At 52.1% G+C, this 23,194-nt stretch overlaps 1 protein-coding gene across 2 annotated transcripts in view; it reads left to right on the forward strand.

The window, feature by feature from the left end:
- Nucleotides 1–23,194, forward strand: part of DPYSL3 (dihydropyrimidinase like 3) — a 42,847-nt gene that overhangs the window by 14,096 nt on the left and 5,557 nt on the right. The window contains exons 1-9 of one of the 2 annotated variants that reach the window (XM_076349957.1): nt 3,375–3,478; nt 11,026–11,114; nt 13,470–13,654; nt 14,713–14,877; nt 15,151–15,212; nt 15,672–15,752; nt 18,092–18,160; nt 20,684–20,804; nt 22,338–22,494. In XM_076349957.1, coding sequence (XP_076206072.1) covers nt 3,440–3,478; nt 11,026–11,114; nt 13,470–13,654; nt 14,713–14,877; nt 15,151–15,212; nt 15,672–15,752; nt 18,092–18,160; nt 20,684–20,804; nt 22,338–22,494 — 968 coding nt within the window. In that variant the 5' untranslated portion in view covers nt 3,375–3,439. Of the gene's footprint in view, nt 1–3,374; nt 3,479–11,025; nt 11,115–13,469; nt 13,655–14,712; nt 14,878–15,150; nt 15,213–15,671; nt 15,753–18,091; nt 18,161–20,683; nt 20,805–22,337; nt 22,495–23,194 lie in introns of those variants that run through there. The other variant, XM_076349956.1, reaches the window with a different exon arrangement.

The following is a 23,194-nucleotide window of genomic DNA, read 5'->3' on the forward strand; positions in this document are numbered from 1 at the left end:
CATCACTTGAAGCTGGACTCCCCCACAGAAGTAAGGGTGACCCCATGGATCTCAATGGGAAGGGGACAAAGAGTGTGGAGGGAGAGCCACAGCTCTGGGTCAGCAAACCCCTTCCTCCAGGGACAGCATGCACGAGCACAAGAAAAGCTTCTCTGAAGTTTGTGTGTGGTGGAAGTTCCTGGTGCACTGGGGTAGGAGTGTGTGGCCAACCTCTTGAGACACTGCATCCTGCCAGAGGTTCCATCTGGAGAGGGTGCACCAGCTGCAGTGTTTCCATCTCTTGGATTCACTGTGTCCTGAGGTAGCTCAGCCCCTGAAAACTCATCTGCTAGGAGAGAAGAGGGGATGGTTTTATGCAAATAATACATATGGGGAGGAGGAGACTGCATGCGTGGGGATGGGCTGTCCTGGCAAGTCTGCTGAACATTATGATATTTGAGCTCTGATTATTCCATGACTGGTTATATGCACTGTACCTTGGTTGTGCCTGTCTGTAAGAGCTGTTGATCACAGCCATGTAGGGCTGGTGAGATCTGCTTTCATCCTTTGCATTAGCGCTGGGTCAGCAGCATCCTGGTCTTTACAGACAGGTGTTGAGCCTGGCTGCTGAGCATTGACAGACCACAGTCAGAGCTGGGCTTATTTTGGTGACAAAGTCCTTGCAGCAACACACACCTTCTACTCTGTGTTCACACTGCTGGTGTTCCTCGTCATGCTCCTGTCAGCCATCATGGCTGTCCACAAACATCTAGTGCCATGTTATCACTGTAGGTGTTTTTGAGGAGGTTATGAGCTGTAAGAGTGTTGCCATTTTAAAATAACTTTCAAATGGTTCATGTTGAGGATGTTTTGAAGCATGCGAGTAACACCTTGCTGACTGCACCTGGAAGAGGTGCTATGGAAAAAAAAAATCTTTCAATTTTGAATGTTTTGGGCCCAGGGCAGCATGTTTTACTGTGTATTTGTGCGAGTGTCACATAGCAACCAGGAGGAAAGCACATCTCTTCAAAAGAAGGGTCTGAAGTCAGTGTGGTTGGCCAGCATCCAGAGGGCTGATGCAAGCTCGGCTCTTGAAACTGCCCAAGTGCTCAAGTCAGCAGCATCTGTCTGCATAGTCATTTATCTATTATTAACTAATTAACTGCTACTCCAGACAAAGTAACATGGTACCAGCCAGCACGGGGATACTCTTAAACTTTCTGGAAAATGGGTGAGTGAAGTTTCAGGAGGTTTGGCGATAGAGTCGAGGGTCTTTCTCAACGTCCCAGCCCCAGCCAGTCTAATTTCAGTAGAGACCAGGACCTGTTCTTGAAGCATCGTGGCGTTGTGGCAAGAACGGTATGGTCTGGTACCTTATCTCCTCCCCACACCCTCCTCGGTCACAGAGGCTCCGGCATAGCCCTGCTCCCCCTGGGAGCTTCCTGACGCCTTGTGCTTGCAGACACCTCCCTGCTTTCAGCCCATCTCCTGCCGACTGCTGGGATGCACTAGCTCACAGGCAGCAGCACGGGAGCTGGGGGAAGGGAGGCAGCAGGCAGCGGTACAGCTGGGCCAACCAGCCCATGTGATTTTGCAGATACCCTTGTAGTCATGGCAGTAATAAATAGGTTATTGAGAAGCTGCTGACTTTCACTTTAAGCTAGTGAAAGCATTTTGGGTTTAGAATAAATGTGTATTCAGTAAAACTTTCTAAGACCTTTAGCGGAAGCACACACGGAGTAACAGACTCGGTGAGTAATAAAAGTTTTGGGCTGGATTACTGAGCCAGTGGAGACATCAAAGCTTGTGGTAGGGGAGAGCTGCCATACCAATCTATGTACTTCTTAAACCCTTCAGCAAGAACATGTAATTAACACTATGGAGTGTGACCCTCCACTGAACCCCGGCAGCAGAGCACGCACTCCGAACAGTCCACGCTGCGATCACCCACTTCCCCAGGGCTTTGTAACAGTCAAAGTTGGCTGCAGCATCAGGGTTTGTGCCACAAAGATTGCTTTGCTTGTGCACGCAGTGGTGAGCAGAGTGCTCTTCAGGCCCCTGCAGCCATTGCAAACCATAGTTAGGTTCTAGTTCAGAAAGCAAACTAGAGGGTTGAATGTTGATCATCCAGGTCAGACAGCTTGTTTTTCTAGCAGAAGCTAGAAATCGGATTTACAGCAATGCCTGTGCCAGGTGTGTCTGTAAGATTTGGGTAGTGGAGGACACGCCATTAGTTGCTGCCTGGCAGCAGGATCTGTAGGAAGATCTCACTGATGGCGTTCAGAGCTCTGCATGTGAGAGGAGTCGCAGCTGGCCTGGGAAAAAGTGAGATTCAGGCCTGGCCATGGCTCTGCAGGGCAGCGGACCTGCTGGCAGCATTGTGGATGGCGTCAGACAGGAGAGGGCAGACATGTTCTTCCCATCCATCATAGCACAACTCCAGCTGGCCCAGTCCTGGCGTCCCAGGCCCAGCATCGTCTGTCTCAGCACACGCTGAATACTTGTAACCAATTCCACAGTTTAAACCTTCCTACCAAGACCACAGCTGAGGAAATACAGAAGTCCTTAGTGCTGCCAACACTCTTAGTGTTTACATAGGACACAAGATTCCCAGTCAGATGTGTAGTGCATTTTATTTTTTTTAAATGTTTCCAATTCTTGTGGTTGTGAAAGAAAGTTTAAGGTGATCCAAATGCACTCCAGCACTACCAGAAAATCCATTCTTTTAGAAATCTCTCTCATTTTTTATCACTATTATTATGTGGAAAAGTTTCAGCTTGCGAAGACCCCTGTTTGTGGCCTGCTCCCCCGGTTACCCTCTCTGCGGGCTGGACCTGGGTTCAGACCTGGCCCTGCATGGGCCGGCTGCGCGACCCCTGCGCAGCTACCCCAAGCTCAGGGCTTCCCTGGTGGAGGGGCACAGGCCTGGAGGCTGGGCTCTACCTGGGGCTGGCTGCATGGTGGGCCATATCGGGTGTCAGGTACCTGGTGCCGGTGCCCAGCACCTGGCATGCGGAGGGTGGCGGGACCTGCTTGGTGCACGGTGCACAGTGAGTTGTGTGCGGGGAGTGGTGCCCGGTGTGCAGTGCACTGGGAGCGGTGCCTGGAGCCCAGTACCCGATGCCCGGTGTGCAGTGCACTGGGAGCGGTGCCGGAGCCCAGTACCCGGTGCCCGGTGTGCGGGGAGCAGTGCCCGGAGCCCAGTACCCGATGCCCGGTGTGCAGTGCAGTGGGAGCGGTGCCGGAGCCCAGTACCCGGTGCGCGGGGAGCGGTGCCCGGTGGCGGGGCGCCCCCTGGCGGTCGCGGGCGGCGTTGTGGGCGGGGCGGGGCGGGCGGCCGTCCCCGGTGGCGGCTGGCACGGCGGGCGGCGGGCTTGGGCTCGGGCTCGACTTGCCTTTGTGCGGAGCCGGCGCGGAGGGCAGCGCAGGCGGCGGCGGGTCGGGCCGGGCGGGCGGCGCCATGTCGTACCAGGGCAAGAAGAACATCCCGCGCATCACGGTGGGTGCCGCGGGCGGGGCAGGGCAGGGCAGGGCAGGGCAGGGCAAGGCGGGATGTGCGGGGGGGCGCTGCCGGTGCCGAGCTCCCCGCGGGGCGGCCGGGGAGCGCGGGGCGGGCGGCGGTGCTCGGGCGGCCGGGAAGCACGGTGCCGGTGTCCGGCGCTGCGGGCCGGACCGGGGCGGCGGCGGCGCGCAGACAAAGAGCCGCGGCCCAGCCCGCCGCCCGCGCAGGTGTCCCGGCTCCGCCAGTCGCCCCAGGCTGGGCAGAGTCGCGCCCCGGAGGGCTCAGCCCTGGTTGGAGCTTCTGCGGCGGCCGGTGCCTGGCGGCACCCGCTCCCCGGGCATTGCCGGCGTCCCCGCCTGGAGCAATCCGGCAGCCGCCCGGGGCAGCCTCCCGCAGAGCCGCCTAGCCGGGCGGGCGCGGTGACCCGCCCGGGCGCAGACCGGCACGGCGAGCCCATCGCGCGGGCGGGCTTCCCTCCGAGCGGGGCCGGGGGCGCCGGCGGGGAACGGGCTCCCACTGCCGTCCCGCCTGCCCGTGCCGCGGGCGGCCGTTCCCGGTGCGCGGCGGGGCCAGGAGCGCGGCTCAGGCGCGGGTCCCCCGCTGTCCCGGAGCGCGGCCGGGGCGGAGAGCGGCCGGGCAGGAGCCGCCGCGGGCGGGGGGTGCTGTCCAGCGAATGCCTCGGCTGGCCCGCAGGGCGTTCTCCGCGCTCGGTGCCACCCGCTGCATCTCGGAGCTGTTCTCCTGTCTTGCCGCATCAGGTGCGGCGGTCGCTGGCGCAGTAGCGCAGGGACCACACCTACCGCCAGCACGGCACAGTCGTGCTAACTCTCAGCGAGAAGAAAGAGGCTGGCTGACATGTTTTCTTTGAAAGTGCAGGGAGCCCTACTCCCCGGGGTCCCACCGATGCCTCTCTGTGCTGACCTCTCTTCGGGGCTTTCGTGCTCTGATCCAGCTTGTGCCTTCCTCTGCCGGGTGCAGCTGCTTTCCCCGGGCCGTCCCTAAAGGAGGCTGCGTGGGGCTTTCCTCTGGGAAAGCGATCAGGTCTTTCATCTTGTTGATGGCTTTCTGCTGGCTTTGTACAGCTCTTGTTTTTCCCCCTGAGGACAGCTTTGGCCCCTTGAAGAAAAAGAAAAAACAAAGCACTTGAGCTTCATTATTCTTTTTAATGTACAGATGTGAACAAAATGCTCCCACAGAAGCACAAAGATCATTAACGAGAAATTCCTTTGTCAACCCAGATTCAATTACTTTAATAAGCAATATTACTGCTTTACGCATCTTGCCTTTTCTGTAACCTTAGACCACCATGGTGACAACAACATTACTGCTGCAGGTGGGATTTCTCCCATTCTCTAGGGCTTTTTCTACAAGGACCTTTATGATATGCTTTACCGATATGCAGGGCTTGTTCCTGCTCCTCTGCAATCCAGCAGGAACTTTCTCACCTCAGTGGTAACAAAATCTCACAAGTTGCTTTATTTCTCCCTATTAAATCCTTTCCTCAGCCTGCTGAAGCTGAAAATGCTGCAGGTGAGTGGTGTCTGTGTAGCTGATGTTACAGGTAGCTCTCTCCTCTGACTTCTGCAGCTTGGTGACAACCTTCCTGGACTCACTTGCCCTGTTCTGCAGCATTATTGTGTCCTGGTTGGGGTGGAGAAGATTGCTCTGGAATTCTGATCAAATGACCCATACGTCCTGAACCCATGCTTTGAGGCCCAAGGGAAACAATGAAGTGAAGTCAGGTGTTGGGTGGTCTTCTCTTTTTCAATGGAATGGCAGAAAGAAAATCTCAGCTATGGTGTCTCCGCTAGAACAAAGCCTCTTCTGTCCCTTTCTGCAGATTGTGCGCCCCCCGGGCCTTGTTTTGATTGTTTATTCCTCCTTCCTAGATTTCCGCCTCAGAATCTGTTCTTGCATGTCAGGACACATAGCGACTTCTGGGGATGGCAGATTTCAGCTAAGCTGCACTTGTTAGTAGAGAGATTTTTGGGACTGTGTTGTGCCATTAGGATATAAGATATCTCAGAGACCTTTAAAGCATCACAGCTGCAGGGAGGTCTGGACTATAAGAGTATACAGAGAATTATAGGAGCCACCTTGTGCTGGCAGGTAACTCACCTATAGATCTCAAAGCTGATAGCACTTTAGCAATGACTGAGCCCTCAAATGAAGGGAGCAGTGCCTTTCTCACTTCTGTCACCCAAGCAATAGGCAGGTTTGGCTTTTGTGAAGGATGTATTGGAAATTTGAGTATTTATGTGATTCTGGAAATGCCCAAACACTCCCTCCTGGTTCCTCTTGTATTCAACAGCGCTGCAGATGGAATTGGTAGTTACTTGCTGACAATAACATCTGAAGAACCACAGTTTGCCTCTTGTATCTGTTTGCAGCAATTTCTGGTCTTTTCTAGGATAGCTGTTTTAGTGGAGAAGCCAGGAGCATGAGTGAGGGGTGCATGTGTTTGTGCAAGATAAATTGCTGTGGGAATTACTCCCAACCTGAGTTGGAAAAGCCTGGTCAAAAGCTACGTGTGACAGTGTGACAGGCAAGACTGTAGCCATTGAAGGAAGATTGGGAAGTATGGGCATATCTGGTTGTTGTGATGTGGAAAAAACATGGGGAGGTTAACTGTATCTTTTGGCTTTCTCAGCGATCACTTCATCAGCTTGGTGTGGAAGTGTTGCTCTTCACTGTGCCTTAGGTTGTGCACAGTGCATGAGAGATCAGTAAATGTAGTATGACTTTCCAGATGTGTGCTGATGCTGGGATGCCCAGCGCAGGAGAATAGTAATTTCAAACCTTATGTGTCTATTGAGAGACTTCTTTATTAGTTCCTTTTCCTTGGTTGTTTGGAGATACAATCAAAATACTTCCCCTCCTGCTGTCCACAGTACGTTTTCCTATCCCTGCAGAAAGAGAGGTGGAAGACTAAAGTGGTGAAATGCCTTGCCCTGGTTTCACAAAATAACTGTTAACAGAGCTGTTGGTTGAATCAAAATCACCTAGTCTTTGTGCTCTGGTCACAAAAACCTTTCCTATCCCAGATAGACTGGAGTTCTCATATTTTTTCTTGGTGTGAGCCATGCCTATCCCATTCAGCCACCCTGTCACAGCCCACGAGCACCATCTCTGTGATGTCTCTGGCACCTCTAAAAACAATGAGGTCTGCATGGGGATGGCTAGTATGTTGTATCAGGTGCAAGTGGGGAGAAAAGCCTCAGTTACTGACTAGACAGATTTTGGTAAACTGGCAGCTATCAGTGTGGCATTTCTTACCATGCCCACAGACCGTGGGGAATCACTGAGTGTAGCTGGTGGCTGACTGTCTATCCTTGTAATTCCAGCCAGGGTTTCTTCCATGCTGTTGTGTGGTACATTAGTAAGGAGGAGACATCTAGCTACTGATGAAACACCATTGCAATTAGTGTCTTTTCTTTTACAAGGGAAAGAGCAGTAAAGCCATATACCTGCTTCTGTGCTACCCTAATTATGCCCTTGTGCTTTGTAAACAAGGTGAGCACTATTCTTGGCTGGATTCAGCAGCCTTCTGGAAGCTGCTGCTTCCCTTTCCTTCTGCAGCATCATGCTAAGAAATATTAAGAGACCCCCTGATATTTTGGGATCTCAAATGACCAGATGATGCTCAAGAGCATCAGGAGCAGAGTGTGGGCATGAGGGAATGGGTAATAGTTTTGAAAGCTTGATCCCAAATGCCAACAGGCGGAGAGACAGGGAATGTTCAGCAAAAAGGCTTCCCAGCAGGGCAGGGCTGTTGGGGGCTGGTGGTGATCCCGCCAGGTTTTGGCAGAGCTATGCTGGAAAGATGCTTTTAGGCTTGGCCTTGTGGGGCAGCACCTGCACCCGCAGAAATGGATGCTCACGAAAGGTACCACACCGGTACAAATGGGCTGTCGCTGGCTGCATGGGGACTTGTTGAGACACAGTCAGCAGTGGAGATCAGGCTGGCAAGCCCGACAGGTCTGTGTCAGCGGTCAGGTAGAGCTGCGTGCAGACACGGTCTGTGTGGCACCTTTCACTCATGCTGCTGCTTTGGCATGCCAGGCCCTTTGCACAGAGGCTGGCCCCCGCTTGCCATGCGCAACCAGGGGCTGTGCTGGGCAGCAGAGGCAGCCGGGATTTGGGCCCTGGGCGTGCTCGCCCAGTCCCACAGCGCTTCTGCCGGGCCGGGAGGAAAGGTGCTCCCTGTGGTGCCTCTGCGGCTCCTGGTGTGGGAGGGTTTTTCCGTCTGCTAACAATGGCTGATGACACAGCCTGACACTGGCTGGCGGGGAGACGTGGTGGGTGTGGAGATGCACAAATGAGCCCTGGCAGGGGAAACAGTGCATTTATTGTAATCTGAGGCTGCTCTGGCAGCGTGTGCTGCAGAAGCCTGTCTATTAAGTCAGACTTGTTTCCTCGTAACTGCTTCATTCTCTGCCTCTCTTGTTCCCCTGCCTCTTAACGTCTGGGTGTGCTCCTGAACGATGCCAGAGCCTGTAGATGTGGTGTCATTTGGGTTTTACTTATTTTACTTTATTATATTTTTTCCTCGTAGTTGGTGGGTAGGTGCCGATACAGACCTTCTCTCTCCTGCAGGCACAGGGGGTGTCTGGTAGCCGGGCTCGGGGCGGGCCCTGAGGCAGAGCCCGATCCCCTGAATAAATGCCTTGTTCATGCTCCAGCCATTATGGACCTCACAATTTTATGTACTGACAGAGTTAGCACTGGGCAGCCCTTCACATCTGCCACAGAATGACCATTTGTGTTTGTGGGCAGGCATATTTTCTCAATTCATATTAACAGTTTATTCAGTAATTGTCAAGTGCTGCAGTCTCCTACTCCCCATGCCGCCGGTGCCTGTCTCCCTTTGCTTTCTCTTGTCTGATGCACAGGGGGAGGCAGGCCAGCATCAGTATTTGCTGGTGCTCCTGCAGTCTAGTGAGAATGAACTCCAGGGCCTTCGGGAAAGCAAGTTGGGCAAGCCAAAAAAAATGGAGGCCTGGTCTGGGCAGGTAGACTCTTTTTTTTTTCTCATTGTGCAGGCTAGGTAAAGCCAAGGAGGACCTGCCAGGGCATAGGGGACTGGTTATGTGGGAGAAACTCTATGTACAGTTGACTGAAATATAAAACGAGAATCTCCTTCCCTGTGTTTCTAACTGTGGCCCTGATCTTCCATAGCTGACACCTGATACTGTTGCTTGGTAGTTTCTATCTACATTTCTTGTAGTGTTGCTTAAATACTCATTATTTGCATCCATGGGAGCCACGGCTCAGCTGCTTGACCCCTGTGACTGACAGGCTATAAGCAACTGGCTGTGGTCACACTTCACCATTTGGGGGTTTCTGAGCTTAAAATTACAGTATTGTTGGTGAGACGACAACTGGATAGACACAAAAGGAAGGACAAGCGCCCTGTGCCGCGGGAGGAGGAGAATCAGTGGCTTGTCAACAGCATCTGTTTGTGCTCGGGGTCCTCAGCCCCAAAGCCAAGCATTGCCTGGTGTGTGCCCATCGGGGAGAGACGCAGCGCAGGCTGAGAGCTGGCACGAGGACCCACGACTCCCGGGCCAGCGTGTACCCGGCTCTTCTCCTGCCTTGGCTGTACCTGAGGAAAAGAGCTGCAAGTGAGAGGTGGTAATGGTCTCCCAGGTCGCTAGTCAAGGCCGGTATCTTTGTGTGCTGGTTGTGATCTGTTAAAGCTAGCTGTTTAAAGGAGCTGTGCAGGAAGGTCTGTGACCAGCAACGTACCCTTGCTTCCAGACCCCGCCCCTTAGACAGCAAAGTTCTGCTAGACCTCTGCACTGATGTGTTAGCTTAGGTCAGGGGAGAAGGGGAGCTGACCCTGCGTCTGCTTGTCGGGGAGGACAGTGCATGGGACAGGAACAGGGGAACAACTCAGCCGTGCACTTTTCCTGGTGGGAGGCTAGGCTCCTGATTGGCATTAAGCTGTGGTGAGTGGGGAAGGTAAATCCCTGTTGCTGGGACTCGGGTTGCTGGTTATCGGTGCAGCTGTGGGAAAGCCCTTGCCTGGGAAGCAAGGAGAGACCGTGGCTCTTCCCCCTGCACCAGCACTGAGCTGCAGCTGGGGTTGGGAGTGCTGCGCATTCTAATCCTTTCCCCACCCAGTTTCTTTGTCTCGACTGTGTGTGGATGAGATTGACGTAAAAACGCACACCGGTCTCAGGGCTTTGGCTGCTGCAAGCTGCAGGGACATGGGGGGATTCTCTTGCATCCTTCTGTTGCCAGGGAGGAAGCTGCAAATTACCACCGCTGTGGTGATACTTCCAGAAATCACCCCAGGGGTGGCGGATGAAGAACAAACCCCTGTAGAGGAATTAATTGTGCAAGAGCTTCACAGGGTGAGGCTGGCGTGTGAACCCTGCTGAAGGCTCCAGTCAGCTGTGGTCCAGGCTCGGACTGTGGAAGGGGGGTGTACTCACATGCCAAAACCTGGGTTGTGGGCACCAGGGGGAGCAGAGAGGAAAGTAAGGGGAGCTTGAGAGCTGGAGTGTTGCTGGAGGCGTTTTAAGCAGTCAGGAAGACTGCATATTCTCTGGAACAGCACAATTGGGTTATGTGACCCAAATACATGGTAGCCATGTGTGAGATCAGGCTGTTTGCCCCTGTACTGCCCACAGCTGGTGTTCGGACTTATGCAGGTGGAGGTAGAAGAGCAGGACCTCAGCCTTCCCAATTCCTCAGGACAGGGTCTGTTCCCCACAGGACAGTGTCCATTCTCTCCCATCAGTGTATGCTGGGTTGCCCAGGTCCAAAAGCGTGAATACAGGAAGAGCATAAGAGCAGTTCTGGTCTGGGTGCTCCTCCACTGTCAGGCTGCACTCCTTTGGAGAAGGCTGCTGGCCACTTAGGTCAGTAGAAAGGAGAACAGAGGAGGTGGTAAATGAGACGGGAACGCAGTTCAGTGCCTCCTGGGTATTGTGTAGACCTGTGACGTTGTGAAACACCTCAGAAGGATCACCTCGAGTATCGTAGGGGAAGGACAGATTCCAGCAGATGCATCATCTTCAGGGCTGCCTGTCCTGTTGGTGGTCTTTGCAAGGTGGTAACAGATGAGAGAGATATAAATTGTCTTCTGTAATGCAACTTACTTTGTATGGTATTTGGATAAGATTTAAGGACATACCCTTAGTAACAAACTTGCTCTAAATACTGGTATGTGGCTCGTGCTGCCTGCAGATTTATGTGCATAATGACCTGGTGTAGGGAGCTTTTGACTTCTCTCTGTATATTTTATGGAAGCATATTTGCTGTGTCCCCAGTAACTTCTTTGTACTCATTCTGCCTCAGTGGTGTTTCTGGCAGCACCTGCTCCATTCAGAAACAGCCCTATGAATATGATTTTTTCAATCCTTGCTCTTATCATGTTGTTTCAAGTGTCAGTACAGATGTGAACTTTCTGCAGTATTGGCTGTTGGGGTGAGCTGTCTGATGCAGTAGGAGAGCACCCAAGAAGGGCACTGTACTGGCCGCTGAGAAGCACGTGTTGCCTGCTACTGACGACTGCTGTGCTCTTCCTTTCGCAGAGTGATCGTCTCCTTATTAAAGGAGGGAGAATAGTCAATGATGACCAGTCATTCTATGCTGACATTTACATGGAGGATGGCCTCATAAAGTAAGTATGGGACTTCTATAGCGTATTATCTCCATCTCCCCTTAAATCAGCTTCAGGCTGGGTGGTTGCTGGCTTTTGTGGATGTAGTCTGTACCCAACTTACCAGCCAGTAAAACTTGATAGCCCGCTCTGGTTAGAGGCTCAGCTCTCTGCAGTGTATGTGAGCACATAGGTGATTGCCTGATGTGTTTACGTAGTAACTCCAGTGACTGAATTGCATTTGGGCCGGTGACTTTGTGACACAGCGTCCATTGTACAACAAAGCTGTATCTAATTGCACCAGGAACAAGATTTATCTTTGACTCCTGTTTTGCCCTGTGTTAGCAGTATTAGCATGAATGACCCCACACAAGATCCCATTTGTTTGCACTAACAAGGATAGTGCTGTGCTGCAGGTCATCTGCATCCTTGAGATTTTCAGGAATTGCAGGCAAGCCTCTTGGGTCCCCCCAGCTTCTTCGTGTGTGTTTCAGAGGTGCAGTAATAACTCCATTGTTTAAAGGCTGCAGTTCAAATGCGGCAACTGTATCACGTTGGGACCAGCTCCAAGCTGGGTGAATTGAAAGAACCGTGATAGTTTATAGCAGAGGGACTTGAAAAGCATTGCTTGCTTTATGGTAAGAGGAAAATATCCAGCCTTCCCAGGATGGTATATTTTAAAAATCCAGCAGCAGAGAAATACTTCAATAAGTGGGACTGTATTTTTATGAGGCTGTTTTTAGCTGGTGGACAAGAGCATTCGTGATTGACTAGTACTTGTACCCAGGCAGGGATCAGAGCCAGCTTCAGGTCTTGCTATGGCACAGACTTTTTGGGTATCCTTGGGCAAATCACTTAGCCTCGTCTGCAGCCTGGAGGTCACAGAATTTCATTGCATCAGAAGTGAAATGCTCTCGCAAGAGAATTCTGGTAAGAATACAGTGAGCAGTTTAAATCCTTTGGTGATGGATTCGTCTCAATAAAAGCGGTGGAAAGAGCTGCTGGTTTATTGCTGTGAGGACACTGGAGTGAGCAGTTCTGCCCACAGAACTTTTGTTATTCTAAGGAAAAAAACCTGCAAAGTGACTAAGGAATTTGCTCCTCATTTACTTCCCCAGTGTGTCAAGGAAATCAAGTTTTCTACTAAAACCAACTTGTCTTTTATCTTGATTTATCAAAAAGACTGAGGAAGGCTTGATGAAAATAGGATTTCTGAAAGAAGAGATTTGATGGCTGAGTGCTACATATGGACAGATAAAGGGATTGAGAGGGCAGGGGGCTGAGTGAAGGGAGTCCTAAGGTTCAGGTGACCTGGCCTGCAGGAGGGCTGGGTATGTTTAGGGAGGAGAATGTCATTTGCTAGAACAGCACAAACTCCAGAAGACTAGAATGGTATTTTAGGTTACGAGTAGATGTATACTGGAACTTTTTAGGTTTCCTGTTTTCAGAAGATATTTTTAGGTACTTGGGGTTTTAGCTGCCTTCACTACAGTGTGGCCCTGCTGACAGCAAAGATGTCCTTCAGGGGCATGAAGGAGACAATGTGAGAGGGGAGGTCCTGGAGAGGGGAGGACTCTGCGCTTCTTGGGAAGAGAGTGAGCCCAGTGCTTCCAGGCTGTGCCGCGAGTCCAGCTGGGCTGCAGCTAGCCATGCGTCGCACTTTGTGAGTTCCTCTCCAGCTCTCCAGAGGGAGGCTTCCCTTTACACTCGGGACTTTGTGCTGTGAGCAGCATTACAAATCCCTGACGAGCCTTGAGCTGGCCTAGCAGCTGTGGCATTACGCTGGGAAATCATCTTTCTCTGTAAGTAAGCCTCAGACTTGAGCTTTACTTAAGGTGGGCAGAAGGATGGGGGAGAAGAGAGATTAGGGGTGCGGCTTACTGGAAGCAGGGCTGGTGTTGGGTTTTGTGAGCATGCACCCTGGGTGAGCAGGCAGGACTGCTACGCTGGAAACGCTTGCAGGATCCTGACTCGTGAGTCTGTGGGGTATGAAGTGTCCTAGGCAGCTTCTCACCATACACTGCAGAGATCTGCATGCCCATCAGACCATACTCCCCAGCCACCCGAACCCGGTGCCTGCCTGAGACAGCAGGTGCCATCATAGGCACTACTAGAGCAGCTGGACAGATGGCAGCCACCCCTGGACTATGCAAATTGTAGGTTTAAGCAAGCTGGACAGTCCTGCATTTTGCTGCAGAGTGAGGTGGTTTCACTCTGCTGGCTCCTGCAAGCCCAGGTGTGGGAGTGGGAAGGAGTGGGGCATTTCTGCCGGCGGGAGGAGTTGACCTGGCTGCTCCCTAGGTGAACTGTTCATTGATGATGTTGTGGCTGGTTTTCCTTTGTGTGTGGCTCACCATCTTGGTATTATCTCATCAGGCAGATTGGAGACAATCTGATTGTCCCTGGAGGGGTCAAAACCATAGAAGCCAATGGGAAGATGGTGATCCCTGGAGGAATTGATGTCCACACTCACCTGCAGATGCCATACAAGGGGATGACAACTGTGGATGATTTCTTCCAAGGGACGAAAGCAGCCCTGGCTGGTGGAACTACCATGATCAGTGAGTGCAGCAGGCAGGTCCTGTATGTGACAGCACCCAGCACTCTTGGAACGTTGCCCAGTTATTTCTTTTTCTCTTTGCTTTTCTCAGTCGTCTTTGTTTTAAAGGTCCATGACAGTGTGCTCATCTTTTCTGTGATCTCTGTCAATGCAGTCTAGAGAGTGAGGAGTGGGATGAATCTTTGGGATCCTTAGTAATACTGAAGTGGTGGGACAGGAGATTTGCATAGGACCCTTTGCCCTTGCAGATCACGTGTTCTGCAGTGCTTCATTGTCTGCAGCCACTGGTGCCCCTGAGACTCTCAAAAAGGAACAATGGGCATAACTTTTTTTCCCTGTTAAATAAAAACAGGGCAGCATGATGCTCAGATGACTCTGAGCAGAGGAACAGAGCAATGTCCTGGCATCCCGTGCTGCTCGGAAATAAACAATGCTAACAAAAAAGGAAAGTGAATTCTGAGGTCCTTCCCTGGAGAAGGCTACAGCTGTGCACTGGTTTGAGGTCCAGGTTTTACTGGTGTGCAGTGGTCACAGCTGTGTGCACTGCAGGGTTTCTTGGGATGCAGCAGCAACTGTTGATCCTTCCAGTAAAGGACTGGGTTTCTTGCCCTCCCCCCACTGGTTCTCCTTCCCCCGGGCCAAAAAAATAAGTTGTGTGAAATGGACTGTGGCAGGGCATGGGGATTACATGGTGGGCAATAAAAGGTGCATTAGTATTGCAGTGTGGGAGGAGGCTATGTGTTAATGGGGTGGAAGTGGGGGTGAGGAAGGACAAGGCCCTTCAGCTTTCAGCTGATTTCTCAGCAGAAGCCTGTAAAAGCCCCTGGTCCCGTGCCAAAGGCTGTTAAGCAAAGGCTCTGTGTGCTTCCCTGCTGATAAATGCACTTGGAGGAGCCCAGACACATCGCGAAGGTGATGGGGACCTCTTCAGAGCTGCCCTGAAGCTGCTGAGGAGATGAGCCTGGGATTGCAGAGATGCTCGGCAGCATGCAGGGCCGCGGTGCAGTGGCCTGGGCGGGGAGCCCTTGCCCACCCCTTGCCCCTGCTCTGCCTCTGCAGTGGACCATGTGGTGCCAGACCCCGAGTCCAGCCTGGTGGAGGCGTTGGAGCGGTGGCGGGAGTGGGCCGATGGGAAGGCCTGCTGCGACTATGCGCTGCACGTGGACATCCCCCGCTGGAGTGACCGTGTCCGGCAGGAGCTGCACACCATGGTCCAAGAGAAAGGTTTGCTGCCCACTGCTCCCTGTGTGCGGGCCTTAGTGAGCTGCGTCTCCTCGCCATGGGGTGGTCCCGGCGGAAGGAGGGCAAGGGGTGACCGTGCTGTCGTCTGTCCTCTTGCTGTTGAGTGCCTGCTGGGATCCTGCATGGCCATGAGCGGGAGTTGTGCCCTGCAGATAGGCTAGCAGGGAAGGCAGCCCAGAGCAGGCAGCCTGACCTGGACCGTTCAGGAGTTAGAGCCCTCAGCTCACCCCTCTCTCCTCTCTGCTCTGCCCCTAGGAGTTAACTCCTTCATGGTGTACATGGCCTACAAGGATTTGTACCAGATGTCGAACACTGAGGTGAGACCCCCTTCACCGCCTTGGTTGTGTTGATGCGAGGGGCAGCAGGGGGGATGGCAGCCACACTGGGCACAGGGAGGACGGGGTGGCAGGCAGCCCACTGCACCTGGCTGGGCCTCACGGCTCCTCTCCTCTGCCCTTGATGCCTTCGGAGGGCTGCCCCTGGGCTGCAGGCATGGTGTGCCAGCCACGGGCCGGCCGGGCTCCCACACTGCAGGTGGAGATCACTGAGAGCATCCGCATCTGCTCTCCCGCGGCATTTGGAGAGCACTGCCTGGCATGGCCAGAGCTGGTCCCGCCACACCCACACCAGGCCCTGCCACTGCCGGCCTTTGGGTGAAGGACCGTGTGGGGTGCCAAGGCAGTGCGGGGTGCCAAGGCAGTGCAGGGTGCCAAGGCAGTGCAAAGGCCAAGGCAGTCTGTCTACTCGGTAATAATTTTTTCTTGTCTCTGTTTTAGCTGTATGAGATATTCAGCTGCCTGGCAGAGCTGGGTGCCATAGCTCAAGTTCATGCTGAAAATGGGGATATAATTGCACAGGTAACTAACTACTCTTCTGGTATGCGGGGACTGAAAATCCATCCCAGGCAGATTCGGTGTGGGGCATTAGCAAGATGACTCTAAAGCTGTATGGACATCTTCTGAAAGGTGATCTCTCTGCTGCTCAGCAGCAATATCAAATTTACCAAGATTTTCTGCTGTGAATAGGTGGTGCATAAGCGAATCTGAAATAGTGAGTTAGCAATTATCTAAATGGAAGAGAGTGGGCCATCAAGTACAGTATGTTCACTCCAACCGCAGCTCTTGTTCGGTGTGGAGAGGCAGAGACCTTTGCCTTGCACATAATCAGCCAAGAGAGTTAAAGTGTATTGAAAAGTGCTGCAGCAAGGGAGGAGTTTTATCCCTGCTGTAAGCAAGCAGCCTGCTAATGGAGCTGGATTTGCAAGGGAATTGTTATGAGGGATGTGGTTTGGTGTTCAAGTGGGTAGGCTGTATTGGCCCGCTGTGTTGTAATTGGTGCTGGATGAGAGAAGTCCAAACGTTTGGATTTTCATTAAGACAGAGAAGACATTGCTCAGTTATACTCTGCAACTACTTGTTTTTTCCTGTCTCTCTTATTCTTGGGAGTTGAAGGAGTGTGAGCTAAGAGGTCATTCTTCGAACATCCTCTCAGGCTACAAGAACCAGTTTTTCTTTGGACTTCTTAGAGCTGCAGTGCACAATTGGATTGCTCTTTCACATGAAAACAAAAAGTGGTCAGAGGAATTGTCTTGGCTAGTTTATCTCTACTTCAGCACCAGCCTAACCACAAAATGCCCCAAAACTATTAGTTGGTAGCACTTCACAGCCCTGGGAATTGCTTCCTTCTGTCAGGACTGATTGAAACATCACAAGCTGGTGTGGGGCTCAGCGCGTTATTAGCACAGCGACGTGATGCTTGTGGTCATCCGCTGGTGGTGGTTCCCAGGAAGGAGGCAGAGGATTTGTCCTCTCCATTCCCCATTTCAGTCCATTTTACTTTCAGTGGCCCTGGAGACTGTGTGTTTCTCCAGAGTTTGGTCAACATAGGAGAGGAGGTTGCAGGGGAAGAGATGTGATGCATGGCCTGAACAGAAATAGGACGTGAGCAGAGCTCCAGACTTCAGACTCTGACATGCTGTAGGTGGTGGGAGGGTGCTTCATGGTGGGTGAAGAGCAAGACTTGAGAAGAGTATTGTCAAGTCTGCTTGGCACTCTCACTGTGTCAGAGAAGGTGTCAGAGGAGGTAACACGCAGCACTTACCTGCTGTGCAGCCTCATCCTTTGATACACTCCTCCAACAGCTGTGAACACATCTATTATTGTTGCTGGAGTTACACAGTCCTGACACAGATTGGTGGCATTATTTAATGCCCATAATATGCTCAGTACCCTACAAGACACAAGAAAAAGTGCATAAAACTGCTTGCTTACAGGCTTACTATTACTGCTGCTGTGCATCCACTTCACGCCCCCCGACACCTCTTGGAGAAATGTTGCCTGTTGTGCAACTGCATGTGGTTTCTGCAAGTCAAGGGCAGGTGTTGGGTGGGAGCAAACATGTGCATTGCCACAGGCAGTGACAGCACATGGGTAAAGGTATGAGGGTCAGAAAGATACCCGAGTGCCTTGATCAGGGCAGACCTGAAGTCCGCCTGCATGTTTCCTTTGACCTCTGTCAAAGGGAGATGTTTGAAACGAGGGAATACGAGATAAATCTCTAGGATGCAGACAGGAGATAGGCAAGCCAGCACATGCAGCACACACACACACACACACACAATTATCCATGGTCCTTATTTATAACAGCAAAATACTTGGAATACTGCTAATACGGGAACCAACACCTCACACCACCAGCTACTATAGAAGTTGATATAGGACAGGATTTAGCACTTGCTGATATCCAAATGATTAAAGAGCACTGGCGACCCAGGAGTAACCTTGGGAGGAGAATTTTTTTATTGGCTTTAATGATGGTTTTCTCAATAGTTTCTTCTCAGATACTTGCTTTTCAGAAGGGGAGCCAGGGAGGGCCTTGGAAAGGGACTGTAAACATCAAGTGCTGTTCATGGAGCTGGGGAGTTTTGTACTCTTTTTTCCTCCTCACTGTGCTTGTTTCATCAAAGAGGTTTCAGTCAGTGTCTGCGCTCTCTCCAAGCACTCCCATTTCCCCATCCTCCCTCTTTCTCTCTCAGACCCCTTGAGGGTGCACAGCCTCTCACCGTGCACAGTGGTCCCACAGGACATAGGGTGGTTGCAGTCCCGAGGGAAGGGTTCGACACAGGAGGGATCTGCTTTTCTGTGTGGTTGATAGTTTCACAGTCTTGTAATGTCCCTCTGTCCTTTTGATGTCCTAGGAACAAACCAGGATGTTGGAGATGGGAATAACCGGCCCTGAGGGCCACGTGCTGAGCAGACCTGAGGAGGTAAGATGCAAAGGACGGTACTAACCTTGCTGCACTGAAGAGCTTTCCCCACAAGTCATTGTAGGTCTTAGTGTATTTAGTGGTGCCAGGCAAGCATCGGGGGATGTGTGTGTGTATGCATCTATGGGTATCCATTTGTACAGGCAATACTGTCTTGTTCAGCTCAGGAAAGAGTGAGGTGCACTTTTGTGACAAACATTTTTCAGTCTTGCTCAAGTCTCCTAGCAGAGGCAAGGGCTTCTGAGTCTCCCAGAGGTTAATCAATCAACAAAAGGATCTGTATGGCTGTAGCAAGATTTGGGGCTGGTTTGGGGGTGTTTGTCTTGTATAGGTGACTCCACGGGTGTAAGAGGCCTGAGAAGAATCAAATGGCGAGTTTTAGTTCCTCTGAAAATTCACTGTTCATGTCTGTCTGAGTGCAGACAGATTCCAGCCGCTTCCTGCTTAATCTCTGCCTAGGGTCTAAGTGCGTTTCAAAATCAGACGGACAAAGCCATTGGTGGAAGGAGTGGGAGGGAAAGAGAGGGGGAATTTCCTGGTTACAAATCATTGTAAGACACTAATTAGATTACTTCTAATTTTGGCTCACAGGGTATTTTTCTGTTTGGTCCATTAGTCTGAGTTGAGTCTAATTTTAGACAGGTTTTCTTGACATAGCTCCCTGCTGAGGGGTGCTTTTAACTTTCCACAGCACGTGAAAGAAGAAAACAATAGGAATTTGGTACAATAGCAAAGCCAATCAGGGGACCACAGGGACAGATTTGTACTTCAGGGTCTGCTAGAAGTAAAATCAGTTGGCTTAAATTGAAAGTGTAAGAAGTTGACTGTATTATGGCTGGTAACAACATATATAGTCTAGTGTAATACAGTGCTTATTCTCTTTGAAGTATGAGACTGTAAAGCATTTTTCTGTACAGGGAAGAGACTCAGTGTCAAATACAGTAGATCAGAGTCCCTCTGTGTGTAAACTGCCATTTATTTTTATGGCTCTAGACCCATTGCCACTAGTTGGCAAGCTAACCCGCAATTACAGGATGCTGTGGTTTGTGCCAGGATTTGAGAACTGTCCTATTATCATAAGACAGCACTGCGGTTCTTCTTGTCCAAAGCCAGTAAAACGTTGTTGAGTGTTTGATCTTGAAATGCCATTAAAGCATAAGGCAACTGAGAACAGTGCAAGAAGGCTCTAGATACCATCTGTTCAGCCAAATCCAGATCTCATTGCCTTTGAAAATAAAGTGTCCCTCTTCCAGAACATCCTCTACCTGGGAAAACATTAGGTAGAGTACAAATGACCCTGCTACCCCCCATAAAGCCTGCAGGATGATGGCAAAGCACTGGGAGGGTGGCCCATAGCTCCGTGGGTCTGCTCTGTCCTGGAGGGACCTCAGTGGGGGTTAAAGACATGTTCTTCTATCCTGTGATGGTGGTGATTTGGTACGGCAGGATGGTGCTGCTTCAGATTGTAACCTGCTATGAAGGGTATTCAGTGATGGCTCTGTTTGCTCCTGTTCACGTGTTAAACCCTGTCAACTACTCAAGTCCATAAGTGCGCTGATAAAAATATCTTCTTGTTTAAATTTCTGTTTAAAGAATCTTTAAGCAGAAGAGATAAACCTCTTTTCACTGTGCAGCAAATAGGCCTGCACAAGTACGAGAGGTGTACGGGTGCATGTGTGTCTGGGTGCAGTGGTCTGCTTCTCCTGCTACTGGGAGAGCTAAGCTTGCATGGCCAGCTGCCTGGCCCACAGGCAGTTACTGCATTCCCTGCAGCTGGCAGTCCTGGCCTCCCTTGGGAGCTAGCTGATTGGTACATTGTCTTTTTAAGGCTTCTGTTTTGAACTTTCTCATGCCGAAGCTTGAAGCCAAACTGTAGAGCAAACACTTGGAGAAACTCTGGGGTTGAGCTCAGGCTGAGCACGGGCTGATGTAATAGTCCAAAGATATCCCTCGTGATGGAAATCCACCCTCTGCTAACAGCAGGACAGTGAAACACAGGGCGGGTGTCAGCAGGCTGGGACGAGCAGCAGCTGCATTGCAGAAGAGCCTGCCAGTGCGTAGCTCATTGCACCCCAGCCACAGGCAGGGTGATGTTTGGTTAAACTAAATGCAGCCGCAGGAGAGCCTGGAGCAGTGAGTGGTCTGAAGGGGGAGATCTTTTTGCTGTCTGGTGTCAGCCTGTGAGCTGTGCTGTCAGGCATGGGCAGCAGTCCCTGGGTTTCTCTGGCTGTTGGGAGAGCTGGAACCAGGCAGTGGAAAAAACAGCAGATGTAGCTCTGTGATGGCCCCCGAGCACGGTCCAGGCAGCACTCCCCTGCTGAGCATTGTGTGGCTGTAGCCTGCAGGTTGGGCTGTGCCCTAGGGAGACTGAACCCTCTCCCTGATTAACCTGCCCTCAGGGAGTCAAGGGTAAGAGCAAGGGCACAGGGTGTCAGCAGCAATCCATGGTGTGCCAAGAGGAGCAGGGGCTCTTCTCTGCCTGCCCAGTGTTCCTCTGCAGCCGTGCACCGTTCTCTCTTCCAGCTGGAAGCAGAAGCTGTCTTCCGGGCCATCACTATTGCCAGCCAGACCAACTGTCCTCTCTACGTGACTAAAGTGATGAGCAAAAGTGCTGCTGACCTCATCTCACAAGCCAGAAAAAAAGGTGAGTGGCAGCTGCTGCTGCATGCAGCCTTGCCGTTGCCACTGGGATCCTGGACAGCTGGATTCAGTGGTCCCTATGTCCTCATGGTTGTTTTGCCAAGACCACCACTGTGTCTTGAGTACAGTCCAGTGCTTCCCTTTCTGCTGGGGAGCAGTTAGTTTAGGGATTTACCTGACTTGTGAAGGGCACAGGGACACTGCACCAGGCCACATGGAGCCACGTCCTGTTGTCACATCAGGTAACATCAACATGTGGGTCACAGGTAGGAGCAGCGCTTTAAACACGAAAGTTTGTCTGCAGCTCTGAAGCGCTCTCTGAGGAGACTCATCCATCCACGTGCAAGTGGTTTGAGCTGCTGCATATAGCCCCGGCCTCCCTTTGAAGTGCTGGCCCCTTGGGGGTGCTTGGGTGTCTTTTCAGGTGGCTGGAGGCCTCCATTTGTCACTGGAGGTGGAGCACAGGGACTCCCCACACGCACGTGTGCATGTCCACAGCTGTGTTCAGTGAGCCTCTATAAAAAGGTGGGGGGGAGGAAATGTAGAAAATGCATTTGTAGAGAGAGTCTTGGTGGAGTTGGTAACTGTGGGACATAATGATGAGTATCTCCCAGAAGCACTCACCCAGGCTGTAGAGCGTGCTTGGAAAGAAAAGCACAGTTTCTCAGTCCCCATCCTAGTTTATCAGCATGACAAGCCCTGCTCTGCAAAAAGCCCTTGGTCACCAGCTGCTGCCCTCTCCCCTGGCCTGTCCCTGGAGTCGGGCACCAGAAGGCGAGTGAGGAACAGGAGTGGGGGACAGGCCTGCCAGCTCTTTGGTGGCACGTGGTAAATATTTACGAGGGATAAAGGAGGAAGAATGCATAGGAGATGATGATGAAGGACACTGTGAGAGGCTTGGTCATCGGCCCGGCGTGGGTTCAGTGTCAGGCTGCATTGTGGTCTGTCTGCCCTGCTGCGGGCTGTCATTTCTTATCAAATTGCCTGACCCCTGCCAGGTGTGCCTGTGCTGCTGGTCAGCTCAGAGACGTGGCTGTCGCTCTTGGGCTGAAAGTCAGTGGGATGAAATGCCCCCCGCTACAGTGCGGGGACACCAGTGCTTGCAGGAGGGGACTGGGGGCCTCACTTCCCAGGAGTGTGGCCGGAGCAGGGCAGGCTGGGAAGCAGCCATCTGCCGGGGCAGGAGGCCAGGTTGCCAGTGTCATTCGTCTCTCTGTGATGTCTTCTGGGGAACACAGCTCTGTGGCCATGCCTTTCTGCGCCGTGCTCCCACCAGGCTTGCTGCACCAGCAGGATCTGTGCCCTTGAGCGGGAGGGCCCTACAGTGATGGCAGGCAGGGCTCACCCCTGACACTCACGTGGGCCTTGCTGTCCCTCCTGCCTGCCCCAGCACCTGAGGTCCAAGCAGGCAGCATAGGACAGCCCAGCATAGGTCTGTGTGTCCTCTGGGCACGGCAGGCTGTTGGTGGTAGTGCTGTGGAACAGAGAATGCCTCCAGGCTCCACCAAATCAGCATCCTTTATGTCCCCCTTTCCAGGCAATGTGGTGTTTGGTGAGCCGATCACGGCCAGTCTTGGGACTGATGGGACACACTACTGGAGCAAGAACTGGGCCAAGGCTGCGGCATTTGTGGTCTCTCCGCCCCTGAGCCCAGACCCAACAACCCCTGACTACATCAACTCCCTCCTGGCCAGGTGAGTGACAGCTTTGCTGGGCAATGCTGCTAGTGGGAAGAAGCGGACTCTGGCCTCTAATGGGGAAGGAAGAGATTAGGGAGTACCTGGGCAGCATAGACATTAGCCCAACCTGAACCACTTCACTGCAGGTATTTAATGAGCTGACTGATGAAATGGCTCTGACTCGGAGCCGTGGTGGCTTATCCCCAAGAGTGGAGGGAGGACAGGGGAGGCACCATAAGCTTAACATCAGTAATGAGAAAAATACCAGGGCAAGTAGTCATGAACCATTTAAAATGCCCTGAAGAAGGCAAAGAAATGAGGACCAGCTAACACAGACTTATCAATGAAAGCATTCACCAAGCTGGAGAAGGCCTTCTGCACGTGCAGGGCGGGGAATGGCTGCCTGGGTTGCGATGGTGCAGGAGAAGGTGGAGGGGTTACAGGTGTCACAAGCTGGTGGAGGCCCACCAGTCGAATACAGAACAGACATTTTCTCATGCCTGTACAGGTTAGCAGTAATACAGCCTGCAGAGTGCACGAGGCCTTTAAGGGCAGCTCGCGCGCATCTGACAGGGATGGTAGGTCATTTTTTCACCCTGAAGGCAAGGGGGTGGGGAAGGATTTGTTGAAAATAGAGAGCAAACAATAAAAGCACTTCAGCAATTTGCTTTGACCTTTCACAGTTATACTCCATCTTCTCATTGGCAAGGCACGC

Source organism: Aptenodytes patagonicus, chromosome 12, assembly GCF_965638725.1.
Source record: "Aptenodytes patagonicus chromosome 12, bAptPat1.pri.cur, whole genome shotgun sequence".
NCBI classification, from domain to species: domain Eukaryota; kingdom Metazoa; phylum Chordata; class Aves; order Sphenisciformes; family Spheniscidae; genus Aptenodytes; species Aptenodytes patagonicus.